The sequence below is a fragment of the Sciurus carolinensis genome, chromosome 3 (assembly GCF_902686445.1).
Source record: "Sciurus carolinensis chromosome 3, mSciCar1.2, whole genome shotgun sequence".
In the NCBI taxonomy this organism is placed as follows: Eukaryota; Metazoa; Chordata; class Mammalia; order Rodentia; family Sciuridae; genus Sciurus; species Sciurus carolinensis.
In genome coordinates this window covers 129919395-129939352 of record NC_062215.1, presented here as the reverse complement: position 1 = coordinate 129939352, position 19958 = coordinate 129919395, and the positions used below count along the sequence as shown (strand labels likewise).

The 19958-nt window shown below is 34.8% G+C and overlaps 1 protein-coding gene across 2 annotated transcripts in view; it reads left to right on the top strand.

Moving 5' to 3' along the window:
• Cerkl (ceramide kinase like) overlaps positions 1 to 19958 on the top strand; it is a 134516-nt gene that overhangs the window by 88528 nt on the left and 26030 nt on the right. For both annotated transcript variants that reach the window (XM_047544795.1, XM_047544794.1), the window contains exons 5-11: positions 2468 to 2610; positions 11463 to 11537; positions 12410 to 12587; positions 12663 to 12722; positions 13530 to 13555; positions 13650 to 13758; positions 16945 to 17041. In XM_047544795.1, the coding sequence (XP_047400751.1) occupies positions 2468 to 2610; positions 11463 to 11537; positions 12410 to 12587; positions 12663 to 12722; positions 13530 to 13555; positions 13650 to 13758; positions 16945 to 17041 (688 nt within the window). The remainder of the gene's footprint in view (positions 1 to 2467; positions 2611 to 11462; positions 11538 to 12409; positions 12588 to 12662; positions 12723 to 13529; positions 13556 to 13649; positions 13759 to 16944; positions 17042 to 19958) is intronic.

Genomic DNA, 19958 nt, shown 5'->3' with positions numbered 1-19958 from the left:
GAATATTACTCAGCCATAAAGAATGATAAAATTATGGCATTTGCAGGCAAATGGATGAAACTGGAGAATATCATGCTAAGTGAGATAAGCCAATCTCATAAAACCAAAGGAAGATATATCTAATAAGTGGATGATGACACCTAATGGGGGGTGGGAGGGGTTAGTGTTGGGGTTGGAGTTGGGTTTAGGGAGGGGAGCAGGAATGGAGGAAGGAAGGACTCTATAGAGGGAGGGGAGGGGTGGGAGGGGTGGAGGGGGAAGGGAAAAAATAACAGAATGAATCAAACAACATTACCCTATGTAAATTTATGATTACACAAATGGTATGCCTTTACGCCATGTACAGACAGAGAAACAACATGTATCCCATTTGTTTACAATAAAAAAAAAAAAAAGATTCTAGGAGCTGAATGTTGCCATCCTGTGTATGTAGGAGTCAAGTTCTTTAGTGCTAATTGAGATGGTTTTTGAATGACTTTGTGTGGTCCTTTTAGATCACACATATATTAGCATTTATACTGGTATGGATCAAGATATATACTAAGTTCATAGAATGTTTGGAAATTTAATGGAGATTTTTAAAATCAACAGGAAACGTTCAAACCACACTTTGTTTTCCCCATTTATAAAGATGGAATCAACGGATAAGGCACAGAATTATGAGGATTTAATAGAAAAGGATAAGAATATCTGACACATAGTTTGTCCCTAGTAGATGACTGTTTTAGCAACTTTTTTGTTGCTAAGACCAAAAGTCCTGAAAAGAACAATTTTAGAGGAGGAAAAGTTTATTTGGTGCTTATAGTTTCAGAGGTTCAGTCCATAGATTGGCCAACTCCATTGCTCTGGGCCCAACGTGAGGCAGAATATCCTGATGGAAGGATGCAGAGGAGGAAAATAGCTCAGGATATGGCAATCAGGAAACAGAGAGCTCCGCTCACCAAGGACAAGATATATACCCCAAAGGCATGCCTTCCATGACCTGCCTCCTCCAGCCACACCTTACCTGCCTTTAGTTACCACCCAGTGAATTCTTATCAGAGGATTAATACACTGATTTGGTTATAATTCACATCATCTAATTGTTTCACCTTTGAACCTTCTTTCATTGTCTCTCACATGAACTTTTGGGAGGTACCTCATATCTAAGTCACAATAGATAGTATCCCCTTTCTCTGAATCAGTGTTCACATTGGGAAAATCAGGGATTAGTTCAGACATAAAAAATAATAAAAATTCCCTGGGGGAAAAAAAAAAGAGCTGGATCTCTCTTATAAACACAGTGGATCTGGATTGCTGAGCCCTTGTGGCGCCATGGATCTTGACCTCAACTAGGTGAGGGGACTGAAAGGAGGAGGGAAATGAATCTCTCTCTGATTATAGCCCATACACTGTTTTGCGTGGCACTTTCTAAAAATGTAACAAAGGCTATTTGCTTGTATTTATACATTAAGAGACTTACCCTAAAACCAAAATCTCTGGTTTCTCTAGAAAAATCCCATCTACTTTTGTTAGGCCCCCATGATGTGAATGGACTGCAATAGAAAAGCTGCCCCTCTTCAGACTGATCATGATGTCCCATTCCCTTCTAGCCCTTGTAGGCCTTGAGTTGTGACACCTACTTTCCATAATGCGAAATCCTCCTCCTGCTGGGTAAATTGATGACATTTTTTTTTTTTTTTTTTGCGGTGCTGGGGATCGAACCCAGGGCCTTGTGCTTGCAAGGCAAGCACTCTACTGACTGAGCTATCTCCCCAGCCCAAATTGATGACATTTTGATAATGAAGATTATTTGCATCTTTTAAATAGAAGTAATATGAAAAACATTCTGATATCAGTTTTGTGGATCTTTCTCCCCCCCAATCTACTTTCCATAAGATCTCAAAAAAAAAAAAAAAGTAGAAGTATTATCTACAATCAAAGGGTAGTGACAGTACATTTAGAAGTGCCATATAGCAGGAATGTCAACGACAACTAGGTTAGATTTGCAATTAGTACATTCATGTACTGGTGATAATTAGCAGTTCCTTAAATGAAAGCTTCATATTTTACATGATATATTTTTATTGCTGTCTTTTCAGAGCTTTATTGAAAATTAACTGAATTTTATGACTGGTTGGTGTTAAATGAATTGCAGATGACAGTATTATTAACAAACAAAATGAGAGCTATATGTTTTTGAAAGTTGTGAATTGGATGTGAATTAACATGTTCAAATGTTTTAATGCCTCAATGAACATAAAAATATTTTGTCTGTAGGAACTATCCAGGTGTTCTACTTAGAGTAAACTTTACCTGTTCAGTGCTTGTGTCTTCTTAGCCATTGACCATACTACAGTATTGAATGTGTGTATGAGTAATCATGTGCAGACTATGTAAGATTAGTAAAATATTCAGAAGTCTAGATTTTATAAGCAGTTACCAATGATTTTGAAATTTTTGCTTTTGCTTAATTTCTTTTTTCTAGTGTTGTCTGTGTTGGTGGAGATGGATCTGCTAGTGAAGTAGCCCATGCATTGCTTCTCAGAGCCCAGAAGAGTGCTAGAATGGAAACAGACCAAATCCTAACTCCTGTCAGAGCACAGCTTCCACTCGGCTTAATACCAGCAGGCAAGGGGGTGGCCACGTAAATGTCAAATTGACTCTCCTCCATCCTTCCCTTTCCTACTTCCTAACCTAGACAGTATAACATGCGTTAAATGTACCAACTTTTAGTCTGAAAGATGCTAGCTTGATTTCTGCATCCCCACTAGCAAATGTGAGTCTTAGGACAACGCACAATCTCTTAGAGCCTAATCTTGCTAATCTGTAAAGGGGGTTGACTAAAAATATTCACTTCATTACAGATTTGTTGTAGTTGTAAATTAGATGGTGTTCAATACATAGTTCAAACAATCAGTAGATGGAATTGTTATTATTATGCCTTCCATATAAAGGTCTAATGGTTACATAGTACCAGATAGGAGGTATCCGGATGGAGCTTCCATCAGTCAAAATGTTTTTAATTTCATACAAGAAAAATGTGGAACTCATGTAATTGAACTATAATCAGAAAACCTTGAACACCCAAAGATTCCTTCCAACTGGAAGGAGGATTCAAGCTCTAGAGGGTGAGTTCCAGCAGGCTAGGCTGGTTTTCTTTCCATCCACTGCCATATTTCCAGTGGCTGGAAGAGAACCTGACACAGTGCAGGATAGTTTCTCAAGTGAATGAATGTATAGAATGACTATATAGAGTAAATAGCACTTGAACCAGGCCTTAAAATGAGTAGGTTCTGGCCTAAAAAGATGACAGTAGCTTTTTTTTTTTTTTTTCCTTTCTTTCTTTTTTTTTTTGCTACAAAAATAATAAAGACAAAACCCAGGAGTGTTATGAAACAGAAAACAGGCCATTGGATGGCAAATAGTAGTGTCAAAATAGGCCAGACCATGCCTGCTCCTGAGGCCACAGACAGGAAGGGGTCTGAATTGTATTTGAGAAGCAGTAGGGAACAATGGGTTGCTCCAGATCAAGGTAGCAACCTGGCGGAGTTTATTCTAGGGGGTTTCATTTTGTAGCAAGATGTGGAATGATTAGCAGAAGTGTGCAGGAGGAAGTAGAAACCAGGGAGAACTGCTAGAGTCAGACTCTGGTTCAGAAAAAAAAAAAAAAAAAACTTTCTGCAAGCTTATTATGTCGTAATAATACATAGCATAGGGTACACTCACCCCAAATTATTATTTAAATAAAAACAATGAAGGAAATTAATTCTTTTTTTTTATTTTCAAAACAACATGCACTGTTGCTAAAAGGAGGAAAAATATTTTTCTTCTGAAAATAATGCACATTTGGAAGAAAATTTATTCTATTCCATAATCACAATTTTTAGAATATTTAATATTGCTGTTAAATTGACCAAGGGCAAAAGATATCCAAATACCTTTTGAGAGTATAAAGTCATAAATGCAAGAATGTAAAAGTGGAGATTATTAGGATATATTCTGATAATTGTAAGGTACATGTAGAAAAATCTATAATGACCCATAAGTGGAAGATAACAAATTGACCTCAATTCAAAGGAGAAAAAAGGATGAATTATTTGGGGTAATTTTTTATGTTCTTTTTTTTTTTGTCATTTTAGTAGTTCTGAATATAGTTAGTGTAACCCTCTCAACATGTCCCTCCATGCAAAATAGATGTGTTTAGTAAGTCACTGTTTCTCTTCATCAGAGTCTAAATTCCTCAGGTCATTCACCACCATATCTCAAAACTGGAAACAGGGGTGTTCCAAGAAGTATGCATTTGGCATAAAGTGAGCAGTTAGCTACAGAAACTGGTAGTTATGATTGTGTTTTTAATAAGTAGCTATGATTTAATAAAGGAATAGCATTAAATTTTTTAATTTTAAAGCAAATTTCTGATTTTGAAAGTATCTTATATTCAGTGGATATTTGTGGAAACACCATTGTAATGTTTTTTGTTTAGAAGATAACAGCATGCTGCCAAAATTCTGGTTGTTGGCTAGGAGTTCCAGCTTCCTAATTCCATCTAATAGGAGGAGAAAGTCATGTGTGGGCTGTATTTAATATGAGGATGCTATGCCTAGTCAGGGCTTTGATAGAGAATGGAAACAAGAGCTAGGCAGGAAGTTTCCAAGCTGAACATGAGGAGACAGTCTGCCTTTGAAGCCATTTGCCTCCTGGAGAGAGACACCCAGAGGGAGAGTGTTTAGTAAATTACTCTACTGAGCCAACAGACTAAGCCGCTGAATTATGGTCAGACTCAAATGGATCAGATGTGGGGAAGCCTGTATTTGAACTGCTGGCCATTAGGAATGGTGTTTGTTGCTATGGGAACTGGTGCTAAGGAACTATACAGAGAGATTCTGATTAAAAGTGGGGAGGGGGAGATAGAGGAAAAAGCCTGAGAGAACATAAAAATAAAAAAGCAATCCAGTTGTTGTAAAACAAGGCTCAATCCACATACTGATGGCTGTGAACCTTATATTCCTATAGAGTTTGCATAAATAAATTCATGCTTTCCAATTAATTTGAAGAGAATAAAATATTGCCGAGGGACTGTTAATTTCTATGATATTTCAGGCAAAGAACCAAAGTGTAGGTGCTGTTTTCATGAGAATTTTAGATATGCTTGACTAGGAAGTCATTACATCACATTTATCTGTTTGGATGTGGGAGACATTAACAGCCTTATGAATATTCATGGTGTCTGGTTAATTAAGTTAATTGTTCTGCAGAAGTGCTTGCACTTCCAAGGACAATTTTTTTTCCCTTTTCTTTTCCTTTTTTTTAACCTCTGTAGTTTCTGCCTGGTATTTCATCTCTCTTGCTTTACATGAACTGCTACTTCTGTCCTTACACTTTGTATTTGGCACATTTTAGCAGGTCTGGGGAGGGAAGTGGTGGGTATAGTTACTGGTAGTGTTAAGAAAAATAACTTTTCAGGCTAATTAAAATGTTTACCTTGAGGTAGAACATTTATAGCTTTTGTGAGAATGTTAAAATTACACCGTTGTTATTTATGTGAGCAGCATGTTCTTTTGGCATGTAGACATCTTTTCAAATAGAGTGCAATTTTCTGAAACAAAATGTGATCTTTCAGATTTTTCAAACAAAATATAGAAGTCTGTAATTTGGCAGTTTTACATGTACTTTCTCATGAACTTTTCTTTTTTCTTCAGAATATTAAAAAAAACACACCACATTCAAAGATTAAGGTATACATTAATGAGTAGGTGACTAAAATAATTTTCTGGTTTCTGGTCATGCCTAAAATCACTGCTAAATTCTACAGAGTTAGGAAGAAGTTGCAAAGTTGCAAAACCTGAAAGGACACAAAAATAAAATCCAACTCTAGCATTCTGAAAGGATTTGTGCTTGGACATACTCGGCATTCATCCAACTCACAGGGAATAAATAGTATTTTCTTGAGTCATGATATGTGTCATTTTCTAATGAACATGACAACATTTCATTATGTTTTTAAATGGCCTTTCTAGAGGAATGCTTTTATGGTCTACTCCTAATTAACCATGGTAATGGAGGAAATGCATTTCGTGGAGTACTGTAATCCATCGATAATCCTAAATATTTCTAATTACATGGCATCCTCCAAAATCTTTACCATAAGTTCGATTAGGAAGAAAAGTGGATTGATTAGTTTTTTTCTTTATTTTTCTTATTTATTCCATATGAATTAGCAATTAGATGGCCAAAATGCAAGCTTTGGAAGGTCGAAAGTCATTGGAAAGACCTGAATTAAGATCCGTGGAGTAACAGGTTTTAAACCATTTGTTCTCCAACCTGGAGTGCATATAGATCACTTTGAGAGTGCACACACACACGCACACCCATGTACATAACTTGGAGGTGAAACAGGAATTTGCATTTTTAACAAGCTCCCAGGTAATCCTAATACTGCTGATTAATAGACCATACATTCTATCCATACATCAAGATACTGTGCATGCAAATCACCTGGGGATCTTAAAAACTGTAGTCTCTGATTCAATATGCCTGGAGTGTGACCCAAGAGACAATATTTTTTAATTAATTTGTTTCCATTAATTACTGTTTCAAACTATTTATCCTCATCTATTTTTAAGTTGACATAAAATTGTATGTATTTAACAAGTACAATATGGTATTTTGAAATGTGTATACATAGTGGAATGGCTAAATTGAGTCAATTAAGATTGCGTTAATGCGCATACTTATTTGGGGAAAACACCTCAACTCTACACTCAGCAATTTTCAAGTAGGTAACATGTTCTTAACTATAGACACTGTTGTAAAATAGATCTCTTGCACTTACTCTTCCTAACTCAAATTTTACCTCCATTTGAATAATATTTCCTCGATCTTCCCCTCCTCCAGGCCCTAGTACTGTGAGTCCTTACTCTCTCTGCTTCTGTGAGTCCCCCACCCCCCCTTTTTTTTTTTAAGATTCCACATATAAGTGAGATCAGGCAGCATTTGTCTCTCCGTGCCTCTTATTTCCCTAGAACAATGTCCTCCAGGTTTATCCACACTATCACAAATTATGGGATTTCCTTCTTTTTAAAGACTGCATAATATTCCACTTAATTCTTATACCACACTTTCTTTATCCATTCCTTTGTTGATAGACACTTAGGTTGACCCCATATCATAGCTATTGTGAACAATGGTGCAATGAACAGTATCTCTTTGATATACTGATGAAATGAAATATCCAGTAGTGGAATTGCTGAATCACATAGTAGTTTCTATTTTCTGTTTTTTGAGGAACCTCAATATTATTTTCCATAGCAACTGTACTATATTGCATTTCCACCAAAAGTACATAAAATTCCTATTTCCTAACATCCTACACATTTTTTCTTTTTATAACAGCCATTCTAATGGGTGTGAGGCAATATCTCATTGTGGTTTACATTTCATTTCTGATTAGTGATACTGGGCTTTTTTTTTTTTTTTTTTTTTCATGTACCTGTTGTCTATTTGTATGTCTTTTTGGAAAAGTGACTATTCTAAATTTTGTCCATTTAAAAATCATTTTAAGTGTTCTTTTTTCTTGACTTATTTTTACTTCCTTATATGTAGTCAGTGTGCTATATAATCATGTTTTATATACATGAATATACAATGGTGGTTCCCTAATATTATAACAGAGCTAAAAAATTCCTATCACCTAGTGAACATGCAGCTGAAAAAAGAGGCAGGAGATAAGAAACTGCAGAAGAAAAAGAACCACCTCCCAGAAAATTCACTGAGAAGGGGGAAGTGTTTGCAGACCTCAATAAGCTTCTTAAAAAGTTTGAAAACATGAACCACAACCCCCAAAGGTTTGCATTAATAGGGAGTGATCTTTGTGGTATGTTATATGCTTATGAGAAAAATCTATGATGGAAAAAAGAAGCAAAAAAAGAAAACCACCATAGACATATTTTCAAAAAGAGTACACCTTCTCTCTCAAGAAGAGCCTCAGGTGGGTCCTTCAGGAGGGTTCCAGAAGGGGGCATTGCTATCATAGAAGAAAACAGCTCCATGTTGTGTGACTGCCCCTGAAGATCTTCCCAAGAGACAAGATGTGGAGGTGAAGGGCAGTGACACTGATTTGACCTTGGGTGGGCCTAGGCTAATATGCATATGTATGTTTGGCTTAGTTTTTAATAAAAAATATGTTTAAAGTAAAAAAATCTTAAAATATTTTTAAAAATCAGATAAAAGCTTATAGAATAAGGACATAAATAAAATATTTTTTATACAGCTGTACAATGTGTTCATGTTTTAAGCTTTATTGCAAAAGAGCAAAGAGTTTCAAAATGAAAAGTTTATAAAAGGTACAGTATGCTAAAATTAATTTATTGAAAAAAGAACTTTGTAAATTAGCATAAGAGTGTTTATAAAGTCAGCAGTAACTTGCAGTCATGTTTTAGGCCTTCATTTCATGCAATTCATTCATTCTGACTCACCCAGACCTGCAAGTCTTATTCATGGTAGATGCATTCATTATAGTAGTGTATCATTTAAAATCTTTTTTACTGTACCTTTTTTTTTGTGTGTGTGTATTTAGAACATTTAGAATGTTTAGGTGCACACTTGCCTTTGTACCAACAGTATTCTGTACAGTATATGCCATGCAGGTTTATAGCCTCGGAGAAATGGCTATACAATACAGCCTAGGTGTAGTAGGCCATTCCTTCTAGGTTGTGTGGTACACCATGCATTGTGACAAAATTGTCAGAAAACACATATCTTAGAACACATCTCTAACATTAAGTAATATATGACTGTATTTTGGATGTAGGTCAAATGTAGGGTTTGCAAATATTTTCTCCCACTATGTAGGTTGCCTCTCTGTATTGATTGTTTCCTTTGATGTGTAGAAATTTTAGTTTGCTCTAACTTCAGGTGTCTAATTTTTATATTTTGCCTGTACTTTAAGGATCATCCAAAAAGATTCTCAGACTAATGGCATGGAGTTTTCCTCCTGTTTTTAAATTTTTGGTTGATTCATTATAATTATACATAATAGTAGAATTTGTTGTTACATATTCAGACACGCATTCAATATAACAATACAATTTGGTCAATGTTTTAGTCAATGACACATCCTCTTCTCTTCCTTCCTTTCTCTCCCCATGAATCCTTCCAGTAGTTTCACAATTTCAGATTTTAAATTTAATGCTTTAATTCATTTTGAGTTGAGTTTTGTGTGTTATGTGAGACTAAAGTCTAATTATATTCTTCTGCATGTGGATATCTCCAGTTTCTTTGAAGACACCATCCTTTCCCTATTGTGTTTTCTTGGCACCTTTCTAGAAAAATCAGTCGACCATAAATACTCAAGATCTGTATTTCTTGACTTCATGTTCTGTTCATTAGCATTATGTGTCTGTTATTTTTTTCTAGTACCCTATTGTTTTGATTACTATAGATTTATAGTATATTGTGAAGTCAGGTACTATGATGTCTCTAACTTTGCTCTTTTTGCTCAAGATTGCTTTGTCTACTTGGGATCTTTGTGGTTCCATATGAATTTTAACATTTTTTTCTATTGTTTTTAAAAAAAAGTCAGTAGAATTTTGATAGGGATTGCATTGAATTTCTATAGAGATACTACTTTGGGTATTTGGATACCTCAGCAATATTCATTCTCCCAGTTCAGGAACAGGAGGTATCTATTTGTCTCATCTCCAGTTTCTTTCAACAGTATTTTGTAATTTTCAGCATAAAGATCTTTTATTCCCTTGGATAAATTTATTCAAGTACTTTTGGGGGACAGGTATTATAATGGGATTATTTCTTTCTTTTTCACATTGTTTGTTGTAAGTGCATATAGAAACACTACTGATTTTTATGTTGATTTTTATATCCTGAAATTTTACCAAATTTGTTCATTACCTCTAAATATTTAGGTAAAGTCTTTAGTGTTTTCTATGTATAAGATCATGTTGCTAGCAACGGTGACAATTTAACTTCTTCCTTTCCAATTTTTAATTTCTTTCTCTCTCAATAACTGTTCTGTCTAGGACTTCCAGTATTATTTTGAACTTCTATTCAAACCCCTTCTAGAAGGGGTTCAAGTGGGCATCCTTGTACTGTTCCTGATGGTCACCACTGTCTTACTAAGCACTTGGGTGTTGTCATTCCTGCTTCACTGTGGGCCATACTTTGATAATAAGTATTAGAGAGAACCTGGCTTTCCTTTTGGTGAATCAATTGAAATCAATTTAAGAACTGATTAATTAAGAGCTGGTTAATGTAAATTTTTCTTTGCATTATTACTAGAGGTCTGCTTTAATTATGTGTATGTTATTAGTAATTGAAATATGGTTATTAATGAGTAATGCTTAGATAAAACCTAATAATTAATAGTAATACTATTAGTATAGTAATTAATTTGCATTAGTAATTAGTAATTAATTAGTATTAGTATGTAATTAATTAGTAATAGGGAAGCATATGATAATCCAACACAGAAGCAGGCTTTGCCTTGGTAAATAGCACACCATACCCGTGGTTTTGTAGCTCTCAACTATTATTGGACTTCTATTCTGTGTTCTTTAGTGCAAGAAAAACTGTAGTTTAATTCATTACTTTTAGTACCTTTAACCCCTTTTAGCCTCTTGGAAATGAACGAATCTAGTTAGTATTTCTCTTTCTGAAACAGGCCTTTGTACCTGATTTCAGTCCCACATAGATGTTACAGGGGAACTCTTTTCTTCTGTAGGCTGGTGGGGAAAAATTCTTGTGAGTCTTAAATTTATCGTGATTGTGACAATGAGAAATTGATTTCTCATTTTCTGTCTCAGACAGACAGAAATGTCTCATTTCTCATTGTCTGTCTCAGATACAGATTTTCATACTTTGGAAAATAACACAAAATTAAATACTTCACATAGGATAACATTTTTTTTTTTCAAATAATAGGAAGGAGTTCCATTTAGATGGGAGCTTATCTCTAAGGCTCGTTAAATATATTTAGAGAATGCCTTTGACTTTATAATATTGAATTTTTGTCTTATTTATCATTTGGCTTTTCTTACTTACTTATGCATTTGTCTCTACTTTCCAGAGTAACCCTTCTGTTGTTGGTGCCCATTTTGATATAAAAGCTAAAAACCCATTCATTAAAGTTTAATGTAGCAAGCATTTGAGGGAGGTAGAAAAATGGGACATTTATATTTATAATAACAATAATTAAAAACCTAAGTAGGAACCATATACTGTTTGCTCATTTTTAAGTCATTTAAAAGTTCAACAAATAATGCTGTACATATTGGATGTACATTTATGCAGTCAGAGGAAAGCTATACTTCCACTAAATGTTTCTTTCATTAACTTTTCTGATGTTATAAATTTCCATTAATTTTTAGTCTGAAAATTACATAGTGACATTTATATAAAATAAGAGCAGATGTTAATTTAAAACATATGCCATACTGATAGCGCATGTTTTAAAATTGCTTTGGCAGGATCTACTAACATATTGGCACATTCTCTTCATGGGGTCCCTCACGTAGTAACTGCAACTTTGCACATTATAATGGGTAAGAATTCTTCCAAAGAAGTTTGTTTCATAAGGAAGTTTTTATTTATGTAAGAAACAGTATTTTATTTCTGCCAGATGTATCTAAAGAATGGCAAGTCCTTTGTCTTTCAAAGCAGAGAAATGTTTGACTGAAACCCAGAAGTCACTTAGCAAGGCTTCACTATGTGGATTACTTATTCAAAATATTGTTTTGTAGAGTAGTAAATGAAGCTTTACTATAAGCTGGATAGAAAACATACTATAATAATGTTCAAAACCACAACTTTACAACTAGATCAAGAAAAATCCATGGACATTATTTGGGTATATAGCATAGACTGTTGTTTTACTGAACCAAGATTCTAGGACTAGGATTATGTTAGAAGAAAAAAAATTATGAGAAGAATATTGTAACCAGAACACAACTGTAGTCTATTAATCATCCCAATTTTAAAACATTTTATTTTAGAAATATGCAATGCAAAACTATAGTCAAGGAGCTGGGGAGATAGCTCAGTCGGTAGAGTGCTTGCCTTGCAAGCACAAGGCCCTGGGTTCGATCCCCAGCAACCCCCCCCCCAAAAAAAAAAAAAAAACCTACGGTCAAATCTAAGTTTACTTTGTGTATCTACTTCGCCATCACATTTCATCTGAAATTTTAATGAGTTGCAAATTTTACTGCGTTAGGTTTTTCACTTAGAATTTCAAAAAGTTACAAATGATGTTTAAATAGTAGGTAAAGAGAGATGAAGAGAAAGCAAGGGTATTCATTGTGGTGCACAGTACCTTGAGATACTATCACATAGAAAAATAAATGTGGTCTCTGATGTTTGCTGTTTTGATAACTAGACAGACTTCACTCACTGACTAATATTCAATACAAATATTCAGGGCACATACAGCCAGTTGATATCTGCACCTTCAGTACCACTGGCAAGCTTCTTCGCTTTGGGTTTTCAGCCATGTTTGGCTTTGGTGGAAGAACTTTGGCTCTGGCAGAAAAATATCGATGGATGTCCCCTAACCAACGGAGAGATTTTGCTGTAATAAAGGCACTGACAAAGCTTGAGTAAGTGTTTTTCTTAAACCAAGAATTTTGTTTCCCAAGGTCAATGACTACTAATAACAAATCTTGTTATTTTAGGCCAGAGGATTGTGAAATATCATTTTTACCACTTAACAGCTCTCAGGATGATCCAAAATTGTAAGTTAAAACTCAATGTAATAACATCTTTCTTTAAAGCATAAAACACTTTGAAATAATCTACTAGACCTGTGATCTTAGATTATTATTCTTATATACTAAGAGTCAAGAGTATAGAATCATAGACTCCTACATGTTCTAGTAAGCATGTAGTTTGGCTTCTGTCTTCAGAAACAGTCATGTGTTCCTTCATTTATTCACTCAACAGCTGTTTGAGTGCCTACTGTATGCTAGACAATTTGGATATATTTATGATCTCAAACCCAAACAAAACCCACAATTTTGCCTCTCATAAGAATTTTAGTCTAGTGTGGAAAACAAATATTAATCAAAGTCAAACTGAGGAAGTGTTCTACTCATTAAAACAATTGAAAATTATTGTTCCTTACAATACACTTCTACCATTAGATGGATTAGCACATTCAACATTATCATGTTGGCAGGACAAAATTGGTCACATATTTTTACTCACTATTTAAGAAAAATCTTTCTTTTTGTTTTTGTTTTTTGGGTACTGGGGATTGAACTAAGGGTCACTCAACCACTGAGCCACATCCCCAGTCCTATTTTGTATTTTATTTAGAAAGGGTCTCACTGAGTTGCTTAGTGCCTCACTTTTGCTGAGGCTGGCTTTAAACTCCTAATCCTCCTGCCTAGCCTCCCAAGCTGCTAAGATCACAGATGTGTAGCACCATCCTCAGCTTAAGAAAATCTTAAATAAATGCAATGATGGGTTCTCTAATTTTCTCGTACCTAATGGGTGCCATGAACATGTGTGTATGACATGTTTTGTCTGTTCTCTTTCAGGAGGGCACAGGGATCACTCAAATCCGGTAAGTCCAAGAGCACCTCCTTGTGACCTGAGCCAGGTTGTATTGGCATTGTGCTCTGGTGAGGAAAGTAACCAATCACATTTTTTGCCTTTAGACTATAATGATCAATGGCAAACGATCCAGGGTCAGTTCTTGAATGTCAGCATTATGGCAATTCCCTGCCTGTGTTCAGTGGCACCCAGAGGTTTGGCACCTAATACCAGGTTAGTAAGTATTTTAGAAAATATTTTTAGTTGTTGATGGGCACAATACCTTTATTTATTTTTCATGCTGTGCTGAGGTTTTAACCCAGGGCCTCACACAGTGCTAGGCAAGTGCTTTACCACTGAGCTACAACCCCAGTCCTAGTAAACATTTTTATTGAGTCATTGATATTCTTTTTATAAACCCATTTTTTTTCTTTCATAATACCCAGTTTACCCTTGGCTATCTAGAAACTTCCTAATAGGTATCTCTCTTAGCATAATATTAGAGTTTTTGAAGGATTTGTCATCACAGTAGGTTGAGAAAAACTGTTGAACTGAAAATTTGCCAGATAATCATTGACCTTTTATTATCACTGAGGCTAAAATCATATTCCTTAGGTTATCTTGACTTAATTTTGTTATTTTGTGCCTACCCTTCTTGCTTTGTTTATTTGTATTTATTTACTGGTTGGTGAAAACATTACATTTTAATGTTTCTTGTGAATGTATCTTTCTATTTTAATGCAAACAGAAATATCCTTAAAAATATGTGCTTTTATTTGAAACTTTAAAGGAAGCACTTCAATTCTTCTTAAGGCGAACTATGGGGCATAGAATTCCACTATGCGCATTTTCAGTTAAATAAATTTTGAGACCTTTTTTAAAATCTCATCCACAGAGTGTAGACATTATTGCTCTTACATATTTTTTGAGCCACTGTCCATTATGAGTCTAAAAATATCTTTTCCAAATCCCAATCCTGTATAGAAAAAAGGATCATGACTGTTGTAAAATAAGGTTGTGTTAGTTTGAAATTGCTGTGACAAAATACCTGAGAAAATCAACTTAAAAGAGAAAAGATTTATTTTGGTTCATGAATTCAGTACATGATTGACTGGCTCCATTCCTGTGGGCTTGTGGTAAGGCTGAGCATTGTGGTGGAGAGGGTAGTAGAGGAAATTTTCTCACCTCATAGTGGCCAGGAAAGCGAGAGAGAGGAGAGGAGTAGGGGACAATACATACTCTTTCAAAGCATGTTTCTGGTGGCCTACTTCCTTTAACTTGGCCACACTGTCTACAGTTTCCACCATCTCCCAGTAGTCCATTCAATTATGAACCCATCAGTGGATTAATCCTTAGATGAAATCAGAGCTCTTGTGATCTAGTCACCTCCCAAAGCCTCTGAACATTGCTGAGTTAAGGACCAAGCCTTCAATGCGTGGGGCTTTGTGAGATATTCCACATCTAAACTATAACAACATCAATTCTAGATTTCCCCTATAAGTGAGATGAAAGGATTACTTCTGTACTTTGGCAGTTTATGACATTTTAATGATTAGTTTCAACTTCCCTATAAAATATTTAACCATAACATTAACATCTAGAAAAGGGATTCTTCCTTGGTAATTGTTATGAAGGTAATAAACATGGAAGTATCCAATGTTAGAGAAAAAAAGAAAAGCTAACAATTTTAATAATAAAAACCCAGATGGCAAGGTTCACATTAAGTATGTCTAGTGCTGAAACTTGGAAGGAGGATTCTGAAGCTTGTGTGATTCAAAAATTGAGCTTGGTTGTTTCTTCTCCACACCCTCAGAAATCCTAGATGGCTGTATGCTTCCCAAATGTAGTTTCCTTTGCTGGACACAAAGATGTGGTCAGCTGGCCCAGGAGCTGCATCCTGCAGGCCTTGAGACAGTGTGTGTCTAACCCCACTAGCTCAAGGACTTCCAAGGGAGGTAGTCCTGCTGCTTTGGGAGCAATTGATTAATATCGCTTTCAAAGCAACTCCATAAATGTTCAGCTTGCCTGGGTCTCCACCGCTGACCTTCCTGGTTTAATCAGTATTGCTGAACTTTTCAAAGGATGACTAATTATAGATTTCTTCTATGGCTTATAGTCAAAACATACCTGTTTTTCTAAAGGCCTTTAGACCAGGCCTCAGTGACAGAAGATGTCAGAGATACAGCTTCTGAATGATTCAGGATAATAGAACAGAGCTCCTACTTTCAGTTTTTTTTCTCCCTATGATAAAATATAATATACTGCAAAATAACCTCAGTGCAAATTGTTGATAGGAACTAATTTTCTTCTACATATTCTAAGAATAAATGCATTAATTATGTGAGACATTTGGAACAGTGCCAGGCACATTGAGCAGGTTTCAATTACTAGTATATATTGAAAAGCAGACATAGGTAATACTTTTCATGTTTATGAAATTACATAATTAAAAAAACAAAGATATGCAATAACACTACCCTGAACATTTTCTGAAGGCAGAGAGGTGGCACAATAGCTAGAAGGAACACTGAACTCTGGCAATTAAGAGCTCTGGGGCTGGTGATCATTTCCTTTTTCTCTTTGTCTTTGAGCAAATCATTTACACTCTTGTGATCTTTTTCTTCTACATAAAATGAGTAAACAATGAGATAATCTCTAAGGCCCCTTATAGCTCTAACCTGAGCTTTCATAAGATTTAAAGAGCTGTTTTTCATGTCACTATTCTTGGGATAACTTCATGTTTGCACTGAAATCAGGCTTGAAGTCATTTGCATGGATTCTGCAAACTGCTTTCTTAAGCTAATGCATTTGTGCGTGACTGTTCTGGCACTAAATCACACCTCTGAATTTCCAGTCTATCATATTGGATGGAACTGTTGGGCAAGATTAAAATGCTCAGTCATTTAACTGAACATGTGTGGCACAGTTGCTCACTCCATTTCGTCCACCCTGGACCACTTTGATTTATTTCATTTCCTATGTCACTTAGACCTTCTGCCCATAAATAAATATTTAAATCACACTTTAGACTTTAGAAAATGTTGAGCTATGTGTATACCATTTGTACATGTTAACTATTTTATAATACATCTTTTAAATAATTACAGTGGATTTAAAATTTTGTCTTTATATGTGAACAGGATGCATGATGATTTATTTTTTAAAGAGCCCTGTTGTAAGAACTTGCTGTGAAGGAAGCAAATGGTTTAGTAAAACTAATTTGAAAACCTGCATCATTTGAACAATAACACAGCAAGATATGACTTAAGAGTTTTAGGTAAATTTAATATGTTGATGATTAAGCTATCTTGCCCAATATTTCTAGTAAACATTATTTTGTTATAACAAATGATATGGAGTGGTTTCTGATGAAGTCTCTTAATAAACTTCTTCATGTCAAATGCAAATGTTTAATTTCAGAATAAATAATGGAAGTATGGCTCTTATAATTGCACGGAACACTTCTCGGCCACAATTTATAAAACACCTGAAAAGATATGCCACTATAAAAAATCAGGTATGGTACGTTCTTTTTGTTACTTATTTGAAAAGCTATTAATCATGGAGTAAAAGATGCTCAAGAGTTGACATCAAGCCTTGCCTCATACGGCTTTATTTTCTTTTGAATACATTAATCTTTTTTCTTCAACCTGCGTTTCATCCGAATTTTGAAAAGCATCCACCGGTATTAATATAAACTGACCTTTTTGAGATATGGGTTACACATTTTTGCACAAAGAAAAAATAGAAAATGTTCTGTTATGTTGAAATGTGAAACAAATTAAGAATATAATCACACATTTGGGCTGTTCTTCAGAGTGAAAAGTAGTGAAATCTGAAGTTTCATCAGCATTCTTAATTTTACAGTGTTATGCTCTGAATTTTTCTGACATTTATTTGCAGATCCACCTATATTCACTGGTTAAACTTAGATTTCCAAATATGTTTCATAATATACCACTTTTATACAGAAATTATTTTATTCAAAACAAGAATGCATAGAGGTATGTATTTCCACTTAAGTGATTAACTTTGAAGAGACAGTAGCCATATTATTTCTCCAGATATTTAGACCCAGTATGAATCTTGAGGTACACAGGCGTGGTTGTAAAACCCTATCCCACAGTCTTGCACATTCTTAAAGGTATGAAAATGGGGTTTAGATGTAGTGGGGAAAGAACAAATGATGGAAAGGATGTAGTAAATCCAGCCAATGACCACCTGCAGAATCTTGCTTCCAGTCATTGTGGGCTTCCTTTCTTGCCCTGTAACTTCATACTTCCTTAGGTAGTTCTCAAGCAGTGAGTTTCCTTCTATCTATTCAATTGTTGGAGAAACGTATTAAGTAACCCACTGAACACATTAGAAAATTCAAATATAATCACACTTTCCTTAAATATAAATCTCTAAGAAGACAAAGTAGGCAAGTGGATATAGTGTTGATTGTAAGCCTAAGTAATAGATGTGTGTCTAGGAGAAATATGTGGATTTAATGATTTTTCTGAAGAAAGTATACCTTTTCATATTTTACTAATTTTTAACAATTTATTGCATTTAGTTTATTTTAATTGTTAAATTATAAATTGACAAAGTATAACTCTATATATTTATGTGGCAAGAAGTGATGTTATGATTTAAAATACAGTATGGAATGTAAAGGATTTAAATAGATCTTAAAACAACAAAAACAACAAAGGTGAGGAACTGATAAGCAAATGAAGACACTCCACATCAGTAGTCATTACTGAAATGCAAATTAGTACCACAGAGTGATATGATTACGTCTTAGAATAACTGTAAAAGACTAAAAATTCTTGGATTAGTGAGGACTTGGAGCATTTTGGACACTGATACATTGTGTTTGGGAATGGAAAACACTTTGTCAGTTTCTTAAAAAGTTCAAAATACTTTTTCCATATGACTTAGCAATTTTACTCCCATTCATCCCTCCAAGAGAAATGAAAACATGTTCTCACAAAGATTATACTAAATTTTAAACATTAAAACCAACTTTATTTTTTCTTACTCCAAAAGCAGCACATGTTCCTTGTTTTTGTTTTGTTTTGTAAGAAAATAGAAACAAGAAAACAAAATGAACCGCATTCAACAGTCCCTGTTCCTATGGATAATCAACATCATTACTTTGGTATAGATTTTTTTCCCTAATCTTTTTCTATGAAATATTTGAGAAGTGAGTAATAGCTTATTAATGTACATTTGAGGAACTCTATTTTAGGGGGGCATCTATTGCATAATTGTGTATGAAATGTCTCTTTTAGAATTCCCTATGGGGCAAATTTCTAAGGCAATTTTTATAGATACCTTTTTTTTCCCCAGTGAAAATAACTTCCTTCTGATTCAAAAATCAAAGCTTACCTAAAAGAGCAAGACATATATAATATAATGAAATAATTCTATATCTGTAAGAAAGTGTTTTAAAATAAGATCTTGTTATCCTAGATATAATGTATTTTTTTGATGTACTCAGTCATATTTTTTGATGTAAGAAGCTACTGCCTGTGTGCTTTATTAAATTTAACTGATTGACAATGCTATTTCCAGAAATTAAAGTTTATGCTATTGCCCTATAAGTTTTTGCAAAGAAATTCCAAGATGTCTTGCATAATGTTGTATAGGAAGAATAAACAGATTGATTCCCAAGGCAACTGCTCTCAATGTTAATTTGATATATTTGTTATAAATTCAATATATATGTATCAAACTAACATTGGGGAGTGTGTGTGTGTGCATGTGCATTTGGTCTCTTTCCTTCATGGTGACATTTTTCAAAAAAGTAAATTTATGTAAGATTATAAAGACTAGGGATTATATAATCTATTGTATAATTAGTAGGAGTGCTGGTTTCTTAGGAAGGAAAAACATGGTTCTTTGGTCTAAGGAGAACAACACCTGGTTCCCTGAACTCCATTTAACAGGTTTAAACAAGTGAATGTTAATAATAATCTGTTGTGGAACAGATTGAGAATCACTATTGGTATGGGGACTGCTGTTGCCTTCTCCATCTTTATAAAATAGAGGGTAAAATAACCTAAGTCCTTTCAACTCCATCCTATTGCTGATCCCCTTATTGTAGTTGCCCCTTTTCTCATTCATTTTTGACCATTTTTGGAAAATAATTTAACACCCTGAAGTGTTAGGACTTCCCCCAGGATATACTTGCAGCCCTCTTGACATCTCAGGATAACTTCTTCTGGGTGATTTTTTTGCTCTGCCCCCCTGGTGATTTGAACTGCTTATCTGAGCATCATGGTTTCCCAGGGACCCTGTCTTCTCTTCTGATCAACAGAGCCATGATACCTTCTGTGTGCTACAATGGTAATGGAACCTGCAGCACCCTGAGTCCACGTGTCCATGGCCGACCTTATCACTTCCCTGTAGCCCCTCCTTCCATATTCCCTAAGCAGGTCAGTGAC